The sequence below is a fragment of the Trachemys scripta genome, chromosome 10 (assembly GCF_013100865.1).
Source record: "Trachemys scripta elegans isolate TJP31775 chromosome 10, CAS_Tse_1.0, whole genome shotgun sequence".
NCBI classification, from domain to species: domain Eukaryota; kingdom Metazoa; phylum Chordata; order Testudines; family Emydidae; genus Trachemys; species Trachemys scripta.
Window position 1 is genome coordinate 7,985,691 of NC_048307.1, and position 22,209 is coordinate 8,007,899.

The following is a 22,209-nucleotide window of genomic DNA, read 5'->3' on the forward strand; positions in this document are numbered from 1 at the left end:
GTAATGATAAATATCGATTTGACATTTTGTTTTCAAAATATTAGAAGATCACACATTTATATTACCTAGTAAAAAATTTAAGATAAAAACTGAAATACCAATAAAAAACAAACATTGCTTTTTAAACTTAAAAACAAGAACAGTTACTGCAGGGGGGTTTTTTCCTTCAATATTTTCTTCATCCTTGTAGTCAGAAACATCAATTGAAATAAGAATTTACAAGCATGAAAAGTTAAATTATAATAAGGAATGCATCTATGTAGCAGTGAAAACAAATAATGAGAGTTTAAGCTACACTAGTACACTGAGTTTATAGTAGTGCAAAAGGTCTAATCAATATAAACATTAGATGCACCACCTTCCCATTTAAGGAGCTAATTAGTGGTATATGCCACAGGCTGAAGCCCGGGGGGGGGGGGGGGGGGGGGACAAAACAAAACAAAAACAAAAACACAGACCACCAAACATTGGGTTACAAGGACTAGTGAGGGATTCCAGAAGGATGGCTCACCCAAGTTGTGTCGTTTTGTCTTCGCGTGCTCGTGAATATGTTTCTTTGTAAAACAGCCAAAGAAGACACAATAGAGGCAAGAGTGGAGTCTGTTCAGGTGGGCACCACACATGTGACAAATGCACGACTTTGCCTGAAATACAGAAATGGACAGTAATTATGAACAGGAAAAAACCTATTTACACAGGTCAGCATTCTATTAACTCTTTAATGCATTTATGTTGCATTTATAAAGAAGCTATCTAGAAGTAGAAATAAATTCCAAACGAGCAGTTAATTGACTGTCTGAAGTATGCCAGACTGACAGCAGGGATAACTCAAGTTCTGTCTCCACAGAAACTACAGGCAGTGACAGTACAAACTACTCCACTGCCCCAACACATTTCAAAACCTTAATCCGGAGCAAGTCACGTCTAGGAACAGCTAACATCCACACCTGTTCACAGTTGCTAACTTCTCTATTGTGTATACCAACAATGGTGTCAATTGCAAGATGTTTTTGACATCTTGCATTTGGAGATGGTACATCACCAATTGACTTCATATAGGTCAACCAGCTACAGAACTCTCTTGGTCACTAACTAATCTGGGCTGGATTTGAAGCAAGTTTTTGGAAGATTAAAAAGACTCCATTTCCCTGCACCATCCAGTCCAGCAAGATATTTAATGACAACTGATCTGGGTCATTTGAAGTGAAGAACACACAAACCTAACATGGTAGTTTGCTCTCCTGTTGCTATGGTACATTTTAACTAACAACCCTGGCAAAGAAGTGTTCAAATATTGGAAGGTAGATTTTTAAGTCTTGATCTGATCAGAACTCTTCTTTAAATTGATAGTCCCTATTTATTTCTTCCATTAAGTGCCCAGCTCAGATGTGTCAATAAATCCGTTGAGAGACTTCTATTATTCCTAGTTTGATGCAAACAAATACAAAGAATTTAGGGATAACAAGGCCAAGAAAGCACCACAAACTATTTAGCAGTAAATATTTTAAGTTTCATGTTCTACCCTTGGTTGCACACTGGTAGCCAAAATGATTCAAGTTTAAATCATTCCTTCGTATCAGAGTGATGTGGACAACAATTCTAGCAACAAATGAGTAAGTTAACCTAGAAACCAAAAGAATGGTGTTCAAATTCAGATATTAACTATTCTGTAACAGCTCAAAGCTACCAAGACTACTTCAAGATAATAGGAGCACCACTACAGTCAGTGACTATGGAGACAGCACTTTTTTATGCTGGAATCCAATGATAAATTTTCCAAATGTTAATAGATCAAATACAAAACTCAAGGCTCACTTTTTAAAGACAATAATCAATTAATCTATACAGTATGTATGATCCGCAGCAAATCCCGAAGAGTCCACCTTTAACAGTATTTGCCCAAGCTGTCACAATTGCTGTCACAACACTCTTGGCTGATTTTTACACCAAGCAGTTTACCATCTAATGCACTGAGGCCTTGGCTACACTGTGAAGCGCAAGTATAGTCGCTTGCAGCGACTCCGAGGGAAATAGCTTGCAGTGCTGCGAGCGTGCAGCGCTGCAGGCGCTGATCACACTGGCGCTCTACAGCACTGCACTTGCTGTGCTCGGGGGAGGAGGGGCGTTTTCACACCCCTGAGCGCAGCGCTGTACAGTGCCAGGGTAGCCAAGGCCTGAGACTTATTTTTAGCTCTTTCAAAAGTGGTCTTAAATCTTGAATCACACATACTGAGAGTTCAAAGTTCCCGAAAGTCCTGTTAGATGAAAATAGATCAGTTAAATCTAACAGCACACACGTACAATAAAACATTTTAAATTAGGACCAAAGCCTACCACCACCACAATTTATATGTAAAGAAAAATGCTGCAAATCTGTCAAAAACTGATGTTTAAACAGTGCTCTTCGGCTGCAAAAGCTAAATATGATCAACCTATCCATTAGAGATTGTTGCTATGACAACAGCTCAGACTCAGACTAGCAACTGGCTATTTTACTTCTTAGCAAATTGTAGATGAGAAGTCTTTTAGCATTAAATGTATTGTAAATGTAAGACACGAGGGTGCAGAAACTGCTGAGCATCTTACAGTTTTACTGCCTTTTAACCCATCCTTTCATAAATACGCTTTAGTTACGTAATTTTAATTCAGTCAAAATTAAGCAGAACAATGAAACAGTAAATTAATCTAGTATAATTATGAAGTAATTCACAATCTTTATTTAAAAAATTATCACGAGACTTACGTTAGTATGTCAAGAGTTAGAAACACCAGAGATGGGACTTCAATCTTCAATATGGCTGGGCTTTATTCATGTAAATTATTGATACAGAAGACAGTGGTGACTAAAAGCAAGTCCTTACTGTTAACTATTCTTCTGCCCAGTCTCCAAAAAAGACCTAATCCACTAGACATACTAAGCTATAAACCCAGGGCATGGCACACAAGGAAACTGGTAATCACAAGGCACTTTATGAATCATTCATTAGCTCAGGATAAATAAGCCAATTTCTCTATGGCTGCTATTTTCTACGCTCAGTATTGCAACACACTCAACAGAAGTTAAAGGAAAAGGGCAGGCATGACAAATAAATTGGGTTGTTGACACTCTCTGATGTCCTCAATTGTCAGAAGTTTGTTATTAATTTACCACCTACAGGATAGCAAATCATCAAAACACTGGTGCAGAAAGTTAATGCACCAGCCTGACAGTATCCTGAATTCACAGTCTTCCTTTGCATGCCAGTTTCTGTTCCAAAATCTCTTTCTGGAGTAGCATGGGCTTCAAGTGCAGTGACAGCAGCATGTTGGGTACATGGTGAATTGGTATAGAAAGCAGTTTGTGTCATTTAACAGCAGTCCCTAAGCAGGGCCGGCTCCAGGGTTTTGGCCGCCCCAAGCAGCCAAACAAACACAAAAAAAGCCGCGATCGCAATCTGCGGCGGCAATTTGATGGTAGGTCCTTCACTCCAAGCAGGAGTGAGGGACCATCCGCCGAATTGCCGCCCCTCTCTGAAGTGGCCGCCCCAAGCACCTGCTTGGTAAGCTGGTGCCTGGAGTCGGCCCTGTCCCTAAGCAATGTAGTAGATTTGAATGACAAAATTCTGTCCCTGTCCATGTGGACAGTGGCTATAATATAAAAAAAGACAGACTACAATAAAGTTTAGCTGTTGTAAATCGGTCCTCTATATTGCCAGCTATTTGAGAAGTAGCTAAAAAACTCAATTTTCACTGAGCTGAAAGTCAGAATAAATAATATCCTTTATTTACAAGTTTTCAGGAACAGAGATTTAAGGAATCTTGCCCTTATTTCCATGCTAAACAATAAATTGAAGCACATTCAGAAGTCAAGCTGTTTTCAGACCTGTGTTTGGAAATCACCCAAAGCCTTTTCATCTCCTGTGGCCAGTGAACAGTATTTCAGTAGATTCATTAAATGAGCAGAAATAGATAATACACCTCTACGCCGATATAATGCGACCCGATATAACATGAATTCAGATATAATGCAGTAAAGCAGCACTCGGGGGGGGGGGGGGGGGAGGGGTGCTGCGCACTCTGGTGGATAAAAGCAAGTTTGATATAACGTGGTTTCACCTATAACACGGTAAGATTTTTTGGCTCCTGAGGACAGCGTTATATCGAGGTAGAGGTGTACTATCAAGAAGAATGGGGGCAGCTTGAGGGGTAAATGATCTTAAGCTAGACTTTTTAAATACAAGTACATGGTGTAATATTTAAAGCCATTCCAAGAGTCCCCATGATGCGTTGGCAATATTTTAGCAAGGTCTGCCCAAAATTCCTTTGTCTTGCAGTAATTCTCCATCAGTGGTGTGTTAGACAGTGAAGAACCAGAAATCTACACTTGTTTCTCCCATCTCTCACAGAACAAAGGGTGTGAGGGGATGAGGAGGGAACAGCACTTGACACTAGATTTTTTTTAAATGTATGTCAAAAGTACATAGTGCCCTTGGATGGGTGCTTTACTTCTCCAAAGAATTAAAAAAAAAAAAAAAAAAAAAAGGTTATGCACACTTCTCTAGAAGGCTTATACCTAAGCCCAGCAGATAAAAGTACTTGGTACAAGGTGGTATTCAGCAGTTTTCGAAGAGGGGTAAACTACAGAGACAAGGAGGAGCTACATTCATTTTGGCAACACAATTTTGACATAGGGTTCTTGTGAGCACACACCAAGTATTACAGTAATTATTAGGCATGAGAAAGGGGTAACTCCAGAATAAAGAAGGGAAACTTTACTAATATACCAAGAAGCTAAGGGCGCCTGACAGTAGATTTTTTTTTTTTTAAATACTAAACCAGCAAACGCCATCATAATACCAGGAGGAAGAGAATGTTTATGTTAAAAGTTCCTTTGCTCTAACATCAGAATTACTGCTACTAATAATAGTTTGCATTTCTTTAGCACCTACCATTTGAAAATTTCTAAGGGCTCTAACAACAAGCAAATTCAGCCTCAACACCTTCTGGGGTGGGTAAATGTTCCCAATCCTCTCTAGCCCCACCCCTTTGCCAATTTTCCAGATTCAAAACATGAGTTACAGAGAGGTTAAGCAGCTTGCCCCAGGTCGCACAGGAAATCTGTGGCAGAGCCAGGAATAGAGAACTCGGGTTTCCTGAATCCCCAGTCCTGCCACTCACGTGTAAACAGAAATGAAGAGCACTGTAAACCCAAGGTTTGGGTTTTTTAGTTGTCACGCTATCTGGAAAACAGATCCAATCTGAGAAAAATACACCTAGTGTCTGACCAAAATGGAAAGATTCCCAAATTGATTTCAGTGAATCCTGGGTCAGAACCCTAGTAGGAGAAATTAAATGCTTCCTCAGCAGATAGTAAGACCTCAACTGATGGTAAAAGTCACATTTACTTTAGTATATATATTTTAAATAAAATGCTCTAGGTTCATCTATACTGTTTATTATTTATAACTTTCACTAACCTTGCAACGTGTAGATTGTAGTATCTGTAAGCACTTTTTAAATTCTTTTGTCATTTCTTTAGTCATCTATATTACAATCAATATCCTTGTGTCTTGTACAAGGACAGTACACAAGAGGCAGCAGGAGGCATGTGAAGCCTCCTGCTGCCTGGAAAGGATGGAAAGGATCCATCCTTTTCCCTGTGCCTCTTTCTCAAATGACAAACACATAAATAGTCACAAAAGACTATGGTACAACAGATCATTGGCCCTTTCTACACACTTGAGATGCAGGCCAAAAAGCAACCCTAATGATGAAATTTCTTTTGCATTAAAGCCTTGGGGGAGGAGAAAGCCAATATTAAACCAAGACAGGCAAGATTTATTACTCCGGAGGTGACAGGAGTATGCTGAAAATACTGAACTCAGGTCAAATCTGCCTTGTGATGTTTCTGGCCATCTTAGCAATCACCACTTTGCCTGCATTTATTACCTGACTCATTGCATTGCTTCTCTAAAACAGGTAAACCAGAAGCCCTTTTCCTTGCCATTAACCTGGTAGATTATATTTTATAGGTGGATTTCATATAGCTAGGAACTGAAGAAAGACTTGAAACCTAACAATTGGCTTTTGACTTTTTAAAAGCAGAAGTAATTTTCTAACAAGGAACTGATTCTGTAACTATTTTGTGATCTGGCATCTCACCATTTTTCTTAGCAATACAAGGATGATTCAGGGCAGCTCTGGGAGACAACATGTTTTTCATGCCTCAACTTTTTTTTTTTTTTTTTTAAACTCAATTTAAAAAAAAAAAAACTGTTCGCTCACTTCCTGGGAAGAAGTTATTCATCACTATCCCTCTTCATAAGAGAAACTAATATATCTGTTTGGAGAAGACTTTTCCCTTTTATGTAGTGTCTCATTTTTGTATCCAGTCTGTGACGTTGTGCAGTCTATATGGTTTTATAAAAACTTGATAATAAGTCAATATAATGTAACTGAGATAGTTTTAGAGAAAATACGGTAATAAGTGAATGTAAGTAACTGGGATATGCCTCATGCAAAAGGTCTCTTGTAAGGTATCATTACAAAGCTTATAATCTACTGAGTGTGATCATCTGATTTGTATAAATGTACCACTCTTGTATCTAAAACTAGAAATATAAAATGTAACTCTGAGGGCCTATTGTAATTGTGTAAAGTGTGGACCATTAATGATGGTTTGGAATCTTGATGACTCCCATTGTCTGCAGATGGCTGTATTTACCTGTGAGTCTTCCTGTATATGTGTGTGCTGGCAAGTGAGTAATGAAGTCTTGCAGTGACATGTGATCATGTCACCTGAACTGGAATCCATCTTTAACCTGGTACTTTTCCAGTGGGGGTGGGGTGGAAACCCAGAGAGACAAAGAGTTCCCGCCTTATGCAAAAGATATATAAAGGGGGGAAGAGGAGAGAGAGAAGGGGAGGAAGCCATCATGAAGAATCCCCTAGCTATCACCTGAGCTGCAACAAGAGCTGCACCAGGGGAAAGAATTGTGCCCAGGCCTGGAAGGTGTCCAGTCTGAGAAAAACTTACTGAAGCGTCTCTGAGGGTGAGATTATCTGTATTTAGTTTGATTAGGCATAGATTCGCGTATTTTATTTTATTTTGCTTGGTGACTTACTTTGTTCTGTCTGTTACTACTTTGAACCACTTAAATCCTACTGTCTGTATTTAATAAAATCACTTTTTATTTAGTAATTTACTCAGAGTATGTATTAATACCTGGGGGAGCAAACAACTGTGCATATCTCTCTATCAGTGTTATAGAGGGCGAACAATTTATGAGTTTGCCCTGCATAAGCTTTATGCAGGGTAAAACGGATTTATCTGGGTTTAGACCCAATTGGGAGTTGGGCATCTGAGTGCTAAAGACAAGCGCGCTACTGCGAGCTGTTTTCAGGTAAACTTGCAGCTTTGGGACAAGTGATTCAGACCCTGGGTCTGCGTCTGGAGCCAGACAGGAGTGTCTGGCTCAGCAAGACAGGGTGCTGGAGTCCTGAGCTGGCAGGGAAAACAGAAGCAGGGGTAGTCTTTGCACATCGGGTGGCAGCTCCCAAGGGGGTTTCTGTGATCCAACCCGTCACACAGTCCTACTAGGGTTGTGTGTGCACTGCATGCCAGTAACAGCATATTTCATATGCATTTAGAAAACACACAGGAAGTCTGTCCCCAAAATAATATTAAGATGATTCAGTGAACTATAGTTACCTCCAAAACTGACTTATTCAATAGATTTATTCAGGTTTTTTTGTTTCTGTTTGTTTTGTTGTTGTTGTTGTAATAATGGAGTAATAGGTAGCAACGGAGTTTAGCCATTTCAGGTCTACTACAAGGCAATTGTAAAATTGAATAATAATTTGTTCTATACTGGTAGGTTAGTTCCCATTACTGTAACACCAGAGACAAAATACATCATGTGTGGAATACACTGTCAACTTTCTGCTTATGAGGGCAGGATGGAGGCAGATGGGAAGTGCTCTTAGAACTTTCCTATAAAGAGAACATCTGGCTCCAATCAGTTATGCCCAAGTTAGTACACCGAAATGCTGCTAAGTTTATAGTTAAAAATGAAACAGCCTACCTTGTTAAGTCACATCATACTTCTCAATTTAAGTATGAATTAAAATATACCATTACAGCAACCTACACAGCATAGTTTGCTCTCCTGTTCTAATTTCTGGGGTCAGTGAAACTGATGATTCTGCCTACAGAAAAGCAAAAAAAAAAAAGGGGGAACTGAAAGTGTTGCTCATCATGCTGTGAAAGAGTACAATCTTCTCAGGCAACTCCTTGTCTTCACCTTACAGAGACTGTCAAAACTTCTTCCTCCAGTACACCTTCAACCGACAGAGAATGCATCTCGGCTGGGGTAGGTTCTGCTGCCATTATGAGAGAGACAGAATTCCAATTCCTCCTGCAGAATAATACGTGAGTGTAACTTAACTATTGTTGCTTTCCCTTTATTCATATCAGAGTGTGAGAGAGAGAGAGAGAAAGACAAAATTCACAATGCTGGATGCTACTGCTGGAACATCTCGGTGAAAAATGCCTTTAGTTCTAAAGAAAGATCTCAGGTTAGGTTACAGAACTGGGAAACATGAGAATGGTCTTCCATTACACTGCTCTACAACCAAAATGTTTCTGAAATAAATGTAGTCAAACTTTACTAATTCTGGGTCACTGAGAACGAAAATGATGCTTAAAATTGTTGATTGGCTCTAGTTTTCAAGATATGCTATTGGGTCAGTATATATGACCCTAGACTTAGGAATGGCGGAGGATAAGTGAGTTATAAAGGGAAGGGCAGACAACTACAGGTTGTTGGTGGTGGAAAACCTCCTCAAGGCATACAAAAGCCTTGGTTGCAACATGTCACTAAAGATACATTTTTTGCACTCATCTAGATTTTTTTCCACCGAACTGCGGAGCAGTGAGCGACGAGCACAGCGAGCAATTTCACCAGGACATTGCAACAATGGAGAAACGCTATCAGGGCAAATGGAGCCCATCAATGCTTGCAGACTATTGCTGGACAGTGACAAGAGATGCTCCATTTAATGAATACAAGAGACAAGCCAAGAAGCGCCGAGTAAACACTGAATAGGACTAAACTATGTACATAATAGTTTTTTGCCTTTTGTTTCATAATAAATTTTATTTATATAACCCTTTTGCTGATTTTTAAAGTGTTACATAAACAGGACAGGTGAAATATCATCATGTAAAGCAACCATAAACACATGAAAAGACCTAGGTTTACAATTTAGGATTAAAACTCTACTATCTACACAATATACATAGACATAAAATGTAAAAACTTAAATATCTTAGAAACAGTAGCCAATCAGTTGTTTTAATGGTCATATTTGAATTCAGCACATCAAAATACATAATAAATAGCACATTTTATCTCTGAAGCAGACGACTTCTCAAAAATTGTAGACCAGTGTTATCAGTTCTGTAATAGTAAGCCAGACTTACTATTTGATCTTGGGCAAGTTATTTGAGCTCTGTGACTCAATTTCCTCATCTGTAAAATGCCAGGAGTCTGAATTCATTAGTGTTCCTGAGACACTCTAATATCATGGTGATGTGTGCTACAGAAATACTCGTGAATTAATAAAAATTGCCCTTAAAAAGGAAAGTGTTTTCTGTACCTGCAGTTGGTTTGTTGTAATGGTAGCATTGACAGCTGGTTTTCCTTGCTCACCCGCCATCCACAAAGGCAGTTAGGCTGAATACATTGGTTTGGTCCAGGCTCACTCCCTTTCTCCCACCCACAGCTAGAGATCTGCTGTTGACACAGAAATAAGGGCTGTCTTGAAATGACAGAAAAGATCATTCATATTAAATGTATCTCAAAACTCAAGATGAAAGTGAAACATCCAGGTCAGGTGAATCCTTGCGTCTTTGGACAAACTAATTTTAGCTAGGTCATTAAGACAATGGTAAATGTAGATGTTTTCTATCTCTCTTTGAAAGGTTAAGCTGTTCATGGGGAATAGCCAAAGGTTGAAAAGGCAATGCCACAAATTGGTGGTGTTGACCCTGGATTGCAGATATGGAAAACCCACTGGTGGCAAGATGTAGAACATGCAGATAAACCTCTGTTAGATCTATGGAATACATGCAGTATAGAGGGACTATTTCCTAACATGACAGTGTAAGAAAGAGACTGAGAATCCATCTGTTAAACTATCTTCCAGAGGGATCAGTTGAGAGCAGATAAGATTAGATCCAGTCTGGTTCTTCAATTCTAAAGGGCATCCAACATCTTTTGAACAAACACATCTGTTTGCCGGAGACCATGATGAATCTGGACTAGTTACCCTGGAAACCTTCACACAAGTAGGAAATTTCCCTATGTCCAGCAAATTCTGAATGGGTGGATGATCTGTTTGCTTTTCTTCACCAGACTGAGCAGGAGAATAAGAGGAAATGATGTGGGCTACTGGCAATTATATCCTATCTGAATGATTGCAGAGCCTAGTGGGTGGTTCTGGTGACAGCCCAAGAGAAATAACAGTATTTCAGTCCCTCTGAGTTGGCAAGGATTCACTGTCTATTGCTCTTATAAGGAGATTCTGGGACATCTTCACTGAATGGTAGTTGATCTAATTTCTAAATACTACCATGTAACAAACGGACAGATTGGCCTGGTTTGGAAGAAGGTAGATTCTAAGATCTGGTCTACACCTAAAATTTAGCTTGACCTGGATACATTGCTCGGGGGTGTGAAAAACATCATGCCCTGTGCAAAGTAGTTAGGTGAACACACAGCTAGGTCAATGGAAAAATTATTCCATCAACCTAGCTATTGCCTCTCAACGGGGCAGATTTACTACAGTGACATAAAACCCCCTTCCGTCACTGTAGTAAGTGCCTACACTACAGGGACATAGCTTCAGCTGTGCTGCTGTTATAGTGTAGGCATACCTCAAGTAGTCTAAGCCCAACAAAAGAGGTTGCAACAAGGTTTCTCTTAAAAGTAGTTTTCATGTAATAAGCCCCAACACATTGTCCACATGCTAGGGTATTACAAAGAAGGAACCTAGTCCTAAAATTGGTAATATCAAACGCAATGTCAGATAATAGGGCTGTTTTGATAGATTTCATACGCTTTTTGGAATCCTCCAAAGTATTTCTTTAGAACAGGGGTGGCCAACCTGTGGCTCCGGAGCCACATGCAACTCTTCAGAAGTTAATATGTGGCTCCTTGTATAGGCACCGACTCCGGGGCTGGAGCTACAGGTGACGACTTTCCAATGTGGCAGGCGGTTCTCACTGCTCAACCCTTGGCTCTACCACAGGCCCTGCTCCCACTCCACCCCTTCCCGCCCCCCTGCTTTAGAAAGATGACAGAGTTAAGAGAACACTCTCCTTGTTGTGACCAAACATGCCATAGCTTCTTTGAGGCCAATGAAGGAAATTTCAATGCCACATTTCACAGACCTGTCAATCTTTTTTTGTCTACGAAGATCTTTGTGCACTCTGGTCCAGCCTACATGAGTCACTAGGATCATCCAGGAATGATTATTCTGCTTGCTCAGAGCCAGGAAGAAGAATCCTGATACATGTGGTACATTAGTGATATTCTATTAATGGAGCTTTCCCATTCCAAATGAGCCATTCCAGGTTCACCATTTCCCCCCCAAAGATTACTAGAATACGGATATGCTTTTCCCCCCTTCAGTTTAAAGGGTTCATAGTTCATTCAGCAAAACAAGGCCCCCCCAATGATCCTCCACATACAAAGATTAATTCTGGAGGAATGGATATCAATTTGATCATCCAGTTCATCCGCATGAATCAGCCTCTCGTAACCATCTGAGTCAGAGTTCCTACATTTGTGTGTAAAGGCGAAAGAGGATCATGAATTTTATGAATTTGCCAGGGTTTCAATTAGATTTTAAAGCAGAAATCTAACAAACTAAGTTTTCAAATATATTAAAACCCAACAGGATAACCCAGTGGTCCCCAAACTTTTTCAATCGCCCCCCCCCTCCCACCCCGTCCACACCACTCCCCCCTGCAAGCCGGAGCGGGGGTGTGTGTGGAGGGGTGACTGGGGCAGGACAGGTAAGGGGAGCTACACTCAGGATGTGTGGGGTTGAATGGGGCAGAGTGGGGGAGGGGCAGCCGCACTCTGGGCAGGAGGGGTGAGCCGCCGGTACCTCTCTTGCTGGAGTCATCCCTGAGTGCTCCTCCAGGATCCAGCAACAGCTGCTGCTCTTCCTGCCCCCAGTAGCAGAGGCCGGTTACTGTGAGTAACCAGACCTTTAATGTCTGGATAGCTGGAACTGGGTCCAGGGCTGGAGCGGAACTGGGGGCAGAGCGGGGCTGGGTGGTGCTCCCTCCCCACCCCGCAGGCAGCTGGCTCAAGCCCGCCAGACCCCACCCAGATGTTCCTGTGCACCCCCTAATGGGGCACACCCCACAGTTTGGGGACCATTTGGATAACCCCTTTTACTGAGTTGAGGGAGCTTTAGCTGACAAGTTTAATGCTGCATTCTTTTCAGGTTAACTTTTAACCTAAACAGTATTTCTCAAATCAGGAAATTTGCTTATTCTTAACCAACCAACAATTTATTAATTCACCCAGAAGCACATTAATATACAATCAAAAGTTCACAACTATAGACACAACCAATTGTATATACTACCCACACAATACAGTCCTGCAAGCAATTATCACAGACTAGAGTTGAGGTTCTGTAGTTCTATCAAAGAACAATTCAAATTAGCAAGATTTTTGATGACATTTACTTATGATCAACGATTCTCAATTCTTTACTACTTAACACATTTATCACACTTCTAAAGCTGCACTGTTTTTTAAGGTACTTTGAAGAATGTAGTTACTTCTAAACTTGTCACTTCTGGACCAATCTAGCCAAAGAGAATATTAAAAGCAATGGCTTAAAACAATTCTGTTTAATCTCCCTTAGACCAATTTTCTTGGACTTAGGAAGGAGTTAAAAATCTAAAATATGCTTATTTGAGGTCTCATTGGAGAGTGTAGACTCAACAAGATAAATAACTGTAGGTTATGTTAAACAACAGAAAGAGAAATACAATCTTCGAGATGAGATCTCACCACTTCTCTTATCCTCTTAACCCTGGGATGGGAGAGAGTCCTTTCCACACAGCTGGTCCAGGCATCAGTTGCACTTAGGATTCTGCATCTTCTTGTGTTGGGTTCAGTCAACTCTTTTGAGCTAGAGTTACCATATGTCTGGGTTTTCTCAGACATTGTCTTGTTTTTGAACTTCCGTTCTCCGTCCGGGCGGGTCCGGGATTTTTTCAGAGCAAATGCTGCAGCTCAGAAAGAGCCCCAATTGGTCTCTTCCCTGCATCAGCAGCTGATTGGTCCATTCCCCTGCGGCCACAGCTGCCAGATCCCGCCCACCCAGACTCCAGCTCCCAGCCCTGGGGATAGGGTCCTGCAGGGAGGGGCTGACAACTGTCGCTGCATTCTGGCTTGCGTCAGCCACACTGCCACCATGACAAGGAGTGACACTACTCCCCACCACATCTCCAGTGAGTAACCCCACCACATGTACTCCCCCTCCAGCTGCTGTTCCTCCATGCAATGTCCTCTTTTGGGGAACCTGAAAGAACAGTAACACTATTTTGAGCACATGGTGACCTTGGTTTATATACGCTGTTTTCAGGGCTCATTGGAGGGGGCCAACCTCTGATTCCTACTGCACACATGCCAAGTGAATCCTCAGAGTTCAGCTCCCCTAGTTTCTCTGATGCTTCCATTGGTATCAAAAGATGGTGTTGCTGTATAACAAATTTCCTTAACCCTTTTCTTATCAGAGGCTTTTTAAGTTTGATTATTTTAAGGATTGTATTTCATTATTTGCCCCAACTATCAATTGAGATCCCCTTTTTAAGCAATTACGCTTAATATCCCAAAATTATACCATGGTTTATATCTTTCAACACTTCTTTCTTGTGCCATACAATTCCTATTACTTCCAGAGTGCAATTATTTACAATGAAAACCAACAAAATCCTTATAATCGTCTAAATTTGGAGGACATACTCCATATATTCTTTGATCATACTAAACATTTCACATTATTTAGGACAGACTAGAACAAGAGACATTTTCCACATATACAAAGATGTAAATCTGACCCATAAGGCAAACAAATGTGCAAATTCTAATATGGGATGAAAGATTATTCATGGTATTTTTGATTTACAAGGAAACAATGTATAGTTTATAATTTGAGGTGAAAACATATGACTTGGATTTATAAGGGTAAAAGTTTGCCCAATTTGGCCTTCAATCTTACAGCCACATTTCTAGTTTGTTTAACTTGCAGCTGCATTGCCCATCTCTTCCTGATCCATTGAGTGTGCAATAGGCCATTTTGCAGAGGAAATCAGAGTATCCCTCACTTGGTAACTCAAAGTTTTTAGGCTAGGCTGGGAGGGACAAAGATTTATACATATGCAAATAATGAGAGATTCATGCCTATGTCTTTAACAAGATCCTCATTTAGCCATTTTCGTTTCTATAGTGGGGGAGGGGAACACCTGACCTTGGCTGATGTGGGTGTCCTCAGACAAAGTGTGTCACACTATGTGAACCATTTTCTTATTGTCTTCATAAGTGGATCTTATTCTGGGATAAAAAGAAGTGGGATAGCTTTTCTGATTTTTGAGGGCTAGAAGGAATCATTAGTTATCATTCAAGGTATATCAATCCCCTATTTCCCTTACAAGAGAGAGATTTCTTTCTGCAGATGAGGACTTGTCCTTTTGCGGGGAGAGATTTGGATTTAGAGAGTGAATCCAAAGCTTCTGATATTGGAGTTTGATCTTGCTTGGATTTCCTTTTAGATTCTTCAACTGATGATGCAACGCAGAAGGATTTCAGTGTCTGGATTTATCTGCTCTTCTGCTTTGGTCTTCCAGGGGAATGGGGTGGAGCTTCCTAATGGCAAAGCACTGTTTACAAGCTCTGGGGTGAGGATGGAGAGACAAGAAGGACTTCCTATGTTTGGAGGAAGATTTAGGAACGTTGATGTTCTCCAGTCTTGTTTCAGAGTCTGACTGCTCCCTTTCAATCCAGGAGAGGTTAGCCAATACACTTGCTAGCTGCAAATAATTCTGAAAAACAGACTTACTACCTCCTCTGTCCCAATTCTTTTCCCATGGTTTTTTATTTTCAGTTAGACGTGCACTTGGGTATAGATTTTAAATCACTTGGTAGAATAATTTCAAAACTATTTACAAATAAGTAGGAAGTCCAGCCTCACTGAAAAAGCTACCGTAGATTTGTGGTTAGAACTGGCTCTCACACAAAACAGTATCTATATAGTGATTCCACCTTACTGGAGAAAACAGTACATCTAGCTCACTTGATAGTAACACTTTACATCAATATACCTAGTTCACTCCTAGTTTACACTCATATTGGCTCCTGAATTTACAAACTAAATACAGAAAAGTAATGTTGCTTAAAGTTAACGTTAAAATCAGGTTACAATACAGAGTTAGTTTTCTTAATTTCACTAAGAAATCCCAGTTGACTGCTCAATTTGGGCATTTAAAGTGAAATAATAAATATAAATAATAATATATGGAGATACACCTATCTCAGAACTGGAAGGGACCCAAAAGGTCATTGAGTCCAGTCCCACTAGCAGGGCCAAGTACTGATTTTGCCCCAGATCCCTAGGTGGCCCTCTCAAGGACTGAACTCATGACCCTAGGTTTAGCAGGCTAATGCTCAAATCACTGAGCTATCCCTCCACCACCCCCCTAATGCAAGCACTGAGACAATTAAAGCACCAGCCAAAGACTGGCATTAAAGACAGATAAAACTCAGCAATTTGCAACACCTCCTGGCTGAAGAAGAGTGTTGGCAACGCACTAGAGACTCACTAGAAGAATTCACTGCAATATTAAAAAAAAAAATCTACCGGACAAAGTTCAGTCCATCCCCCAACCCTCTTGAAACTTTGGTAAAACTTGCCTCCCAAATTTGGTCCTAGAGAGGATAAACTTGACAAATTTCACTTTGAAAGACAAAACACTAACAGTTATTTGTGCCAGATATATACAATATCCAGGACAAACCTTATTGAATTAAGTTAGTTTAACACCTTTGAAGTTCACTGTATTATAAATGCACATGTTTATGTACTATCACGGGATTGTATGGAACTTCCTTAGCAGGAAAGAGAAGACTAATGCAATCTCTGGGAGATATTAAGAACTTCAAAGAACTTTTGTGGACAATACACATGAAGGGAATTTCCTAGGAAATACTTGGGGGTGAGGGAAATGCAAACGATCCTCTTCAAATCCATTCTTTTGAAACTACACCCTGGGGAGAGAAACTGAGGTGATGCCTGCACGGGGATAAAACCACCCACAGCTATCCTGGACTTGCAGAGCTTGGGCTCTGGGGCTGAAATTTTTTTTGCTATGTAGATGGCTTGGGCTCAGGCTAGAGCCCAAGTTCTGGGACCCTGCAAGGGCAGAGGGGCTCAGAGCTTGGACTAAACTTTACATCTACACATTGATTTTTAGCCCTACAGCCCAAGCCCTGTGAGCCCATGTCATCTGACCCAGGCCAGCCACAGCTGTGCCACGGGTCTTTCATCCCTGTATAGATGTACCCTGTGTCTACTGATTACCTCTTCCTGAAAGCTCATTCAAAGACCTCCAAACATATAAAGGAAGGACTAAACATTTCATGAGCATGCTAGTTCTGAGCTGAGGTTATTATGAACTTGTGACCATAGAAGAGACCCCTTTGTGGGACTGATCACCTGCCAGAGCCCATGTCAGAGTTGGGATGATCTCTGGTAAGCTTATTAGCATGTGTGTAGGTTCTTTTATTGTTTTTAATGTTTTCTCTGGAAAGCTTTTACCCTCAGAATAAATATGCTCATACAGGAAGGGGTGTGTGGTAACTTACAACTGTTGGAAATAGTTCTGTTATTAGTCTCTGAAGAGGCAAGAGAAGCATACTTTGGTAGCCTGTCTTTTTCTGGGAACAACACAGTGAAGGCAGGGAGCCATTCAGTCTGGAGATACTCCAATCAGAAGGGAGAGAGGTGTCTCTCTCCACCCAAGAGAGGTGATGGACAGCGGCACTGGAAGCCTTAGAGAGGTGCCCTTGCTGTACCATAAAGGAGAATACAGGTGCAGTTGCCCTGGACTGTGACAGTTATAAGCAGCTGAAAATGATCCCTTAGAATGGAAGTGTTTGTGCAGACTTAATGGAGTCACTATATGCTTTACCTGAAATGTGTAATAATCGTTCCTTTTTATTATTTTATTTTTTACACTTCCTCCATCCCTCTCATAACCCCCTTCAATCCCTCTTTCTTTTATTTTCTCTGCCTCTTCCATCCTTCATTTCTCATGTTCTATATCATAACAAATCTAACCAACATTTACTGTCCTGGACACTCTCCATACTATTCTGTCCCTTACCTCACCCAAATCATCACACAGTCATAGGGCCCACTACCTTCCATCAACAGGGTAGAGAAGTCATGGGTATTAGTGGAAGGTAGTAGCAGGAGGCTCCTCAGACTTCTCCTCCCCTCTTGCACAAGTTTTAGGCAGGGAAGCAATGGTGCTATGGTTCAGCCTTGCAGTTCAAGGTCCCCAAGTCTTATGCCACAGCTAGTTTGGGGGGGGGGGGGGGGGAGAGAGAAAGGACTTGAGTGCATTGCTAGGCTTGGTCTACACCTAAAACCTAGGCTGATTTAGCTACATTGCTCAGGACTGTAAAAAATGTCAAGGACTGCGAAATGTAGTTAGGTTGACCTTACCATCGCTGTAGAAGCACCTAGGTCGACAGAGAGGGATGGATTTACTACAGCGGTGGAAAAGCCCCTTTGGTTGCTGTAGTAAGTGTCTACAATATAGCAGCATAGCTGCACACTAAATATAAAAACGACACTAACTAAATTTAAATTCCAGCTAATGTTATGAAGCAACTAAAATCCAGCCACAGAGCAGGTGGGGGGGGAGGGGGAGAGAGGGGAGACGCAGAGGGGCACTAAACAGAAATCTTTTGGTTTTCAGCAGTAACAACATGAATATTATACCTTTACTACAGACAGCAAGTAGTGGTCAGCGATCTTAAAACTGAATGAGCAAGCTCAAATTTCACAATTAGCTCTCTTTCGGCAGATGGCCCAGCCAGTGCACTAGGAACTTACACTACACACCCATTATTTACAGGTGTCCATAACTTGTGTCATCTACTCTAGGAAGGATACATTTAAGAGCCCATGGTGCTTTGTAAGCATCTATTTAAATAATGGATATTGTTTAGGGGAAATCACACATCTTTTTATATTGAAGGAAAAATTCTCTTTACATAACAAGAGATGGGAAATATTGTATCATAGAAAGATTTACAGATGCTTTAAGCTTCAAATGCAAGTCTTTCCTTTCAAAACCAAGTTTAGAGAATATATAATGAGGCATGTATATATTTGCTGTGTTGATTTTATCTATTTCCTGCAATGCACCACTGCAGTAGCCAATTTCACACGAGCACAAGATGATTGCCAATACCGCAGTAGTGTGTTCTAAGATCTAGTACAAAATCTATTACTTTACCTCACCATTCCCCTGTGTCAGCAAATCATGAAAATGTTTTTAAATGTCCTATTAGGTAATGTATTGATCTAATCTTTGACCACGTGACTTGAGAAGTAATTCAGTAGGCAAGGTAAGCAGACATGCACTCTGCACAATGTCATGTAGGTATTATTCAGCTCTGCCCATGTCGTAGAGATACTTTGTGCAAGGCAAGATACAGAGAGGAATTTGATTCCTCATATGAAAATAGGTAAGCTCTTGGGAAGTCTACCGTGCTACTCTGATGAGAATACTCTAGGCAGCATTTTTTTTTCAGAAAAAGAAACGTAGGGATATATAGATCAAAGCCTACCAAGTCCTAGAGAATCTCATTTAGACAAGCATAGATATTTCAGCTCTATTTTCTTTAACCACTCTAAGCTGTCCATAAAAAATGTGAACTTAATTAGTCCACATCAAAGTCAGTGCAGTTCTGCTAGCAGGAAAGGCTGATGGGAACTGCTACAGTACAGATTCTCTACGGTATGACTTATTTATGAGACAAATACACTCAGCAAAATAAAAAATAAAATAAAATAAAAGGGGGAGAAGACGGAGAAAGAGAATAGAGAGGGCAGAATGAGTGACAGGCTGTTCCTGTTAGCGGCTATTTGTTTTATTAAAAAATAATGCTGTTTCAAGTAGGCTGGACCCAATGTCTGGCCTACCTATAAAGTGTTATTCTGACGGAGGATACCCTGCAAGTGTTTTGTTTTTAAAAAGCTGCATACAAACTACACACCACTATATCAAGATTTTTAAAGTGTTCCTACAGACCGCCGCCCTTCCCCCCATCCCCGCATTTACTGCTGCAGAGCAAACTAACGGAAGGTGCACAAATTAATCCCATTCCTAGAACTGTTCCAACAGCTGTGGACATCAGCGATGCAGGTGACAAACATGAAAGTAAACAAGGTAAAAAATGACGCTGGCTTATGCACTGTAAAAGACTGGAAAAAAACATGTCTTTTGCTGAAAAAAAGTTCTATTTCCCTCCATCCCTCAAAGAGTCTCCTAAACAATGGAACAGAAAAAAAAAATGAAATTAACTTTCCTTCATGAAAGCTGCATTTGCCCAAGAGGTTCTACCATTATGAGCTGCCCCTACTTCTTATCTCCCAACAGACTGGCCAATTTGCTGATATGGATTTGGGCATCTCACCCACTGAGCTCCTTAGGCGGATACTTCCTCAGCAACTAACCTGAAATATAAACTGCTAAAACTGTTGATAATTACTGAACAGGCAGACAGTCTTGATCACAGGAAACCATCCTGATATCTCAATTGGATAAGTGCCTCACAAAAATACAGTTTTCAGTTGGCAATATATATTTATATTTTATTCTAGGGCTCCCTGGACTGAGACCAAAGGGTTTTGCCTATCCCATTACTCACAGAATGGGTCCACAACAGGTAAGCTGGAGGTCAAGGTATTACTGTCTTGGACTATTAATGATATTTCAGCCTAAGACAGCATCTGAGGAAGCACCTACACCTGTCTTAAAAGTTAAAACCTAACCACATGGCCTGCTACATGGCAAATCCATAGAGTGAAAGCAAATTCTCAAGTGGCCTGAGAAGAAGCTGTGTGCTCAGAGTAGAGGATGCTTTGACACCAGAGAGCCTCTGCAGCCTTGTACACCTCAATACAAGATTTATTAATTCACTTTGCTAGGGTACAGCAAGAGGCCCTTTGTTCTTTCTATCTTTGAAAAATAGAAACTCATGATCCTGAAATCCTCAGTTCTGAAAAGAGAGGGGTAGTGATATTCCATAGAAGATATAAGATTAAGGCAGATTGATATCCCGATCCTTATAGAACTACAAGTCCTCCATGGGCACCATTCTCAGAGTCATTGTGCCTGGGAAAGAGATGAAAAGTGGGGAATTTTCCAAAGCAGATAGCTACCAATTACCACTTGTTGGGCCAAATAAGGCAACTGATATTAAAATGGGGGCAGATGAAATAAAATCTTCCCCAAAAACTCAACTGATTCTCTGTGAAAAACAATTTCTAGTGACAAAAATAAATTTTTCCCCTCACTTAAAAATCTTCACTAAGGTCACAAAGTCGAAGAAAACTTCATTAACTTGGAAGGAGGTGGAAGGAAGACACTAGTTCCCTAGTGAAACATTAACTAACACTGCAATATTCTAACACCTGATGCTGCACATTAAACATTTATTTGTTCTGTAAAGCTTGTATTTCAAAGAGAATGTTTTGGAAAAAATATTAAAAACCTGAATTAGAATGTTATTTATCTTTGATATCAAAAGGGCACCAATCATCATCAAAATATACAAGAACCCAGGCAGCTTCTATATGTTTGTTTTGGAAAATATTGCAAAATTTACTTAATTTCTCCACACCAAAAGGTTACATTTTAAATTTAAACATGTAGCAGTAAATTCTCAGTTACATCCTTGGTTAGTGGTCAGGCCCCAGCCCAAAGGGGTGAGTTTATAACTGACCCCTTGTCAACCAACTATCATCTGAAAATATTCAGAGGCCTGAGGGTAGAATAGTTCATGGCTTTCTACCCTCTGGCATCAAATCAGGGGGAAATTTCACCCAGGACGTGGAGTAGATTAAATACTTCAAAGGAAGGTATAAGATACAGGCAGTGAGCAGATGTGGGATAATCTACACCTCCACATATATCTCATCCTGACCTCTAATAGTTTATATTGGCTTACGTTCTGAAGCACCAGGTTTAATATCCTTTCCAAAATTTTTGTTTTGATTCATTATAGCAACTCTGAATAGTCTTGATATCCATATAAATAGCCAATTAAAAAAAAAATATTTATTGGCCTCATCAGCTTCCATAGTTTTGTCACTTTGGAAAGTTTAGGTTAAAGGCTCTTGGTATCCCACCCCACTTTTGAATTATGTAGGGAAAAAAAAAGAGTGGAGTGTCACTGGGCTTATCTGTTGGTTCAGAAGATTGCACTCCCTTTCCCCCACTTCACTAATTGCACACCTGCATCATTTTCTTCCAATCCCTTTAAAAAAAAAAAAAAAAACCAAACCAAACAAAACAAAAAAACACCACATGTAAGTGGCATGTTTAACTTACCTAGGGAAAGTGTCTCCTCCACTACATATCTGAATCCTTAAAAGCCTAGAGAACAGAGGCCCAAGGTCATCCTTGAAGCGGGGTCTCCACAAAGTTTACTTCAATGCTGATCAAGCACAGATCTGACTGAGGTTTATAAATTGTAAGTGAACGGAGCTCACAGTCAGGCCCTAAATCTATCTTCTGATATTTATATAAAAACTAGTTACATAGTAACGCAGTGTTTTCGAGACCTCTAGAGTCCACTGAGTAGGCTCAAATCTTCATCTCAGCAGGAAGCCCCAGCAACATCTACAATGTGTACTAGAACAGAGTTGAGTATACATATATGTGGGACTTGAAGATTTCACCTCACTCCAGCAAAGTAGGAAACATCTAGTGACATCAACTTCTTTAGACCCTAGGTTTTTATTTAAAAAAAAAAAAAATTTTTTTTTTAATAAGAATTTAGTCCTTAAGGCTGTGAAGACAACCTTCCAAACAGGACCCAAGTTTAATTGGCGGGGGGAGGG

At 40.4% G+C, this 22,209-nt stretch overlaps 1 protein-coding gene across 2 annotated transcripts in view; it reads right to left on the minus strand.

Moving 5' to 3' along the window:
• Positions 1-22,209, minus strand: part of USP22 (ubiquitin specific peptidase 22) — a 193,723-nt gene that overhangs the window by 114,020 nt on the left and 57,494 nt on the right. For both annotated transcript variants that reach the window (XM_034784873.1, XM_034784872.1), the window contains exon 3: positions 512-644. In XM_034784873.1, coding sequence (XP_034640764.1) covers positions 512-644 — 133 coding nt within the window. The remainder of the gene's footprint in view (positions 1-511; positions 645-22,209) is intronic.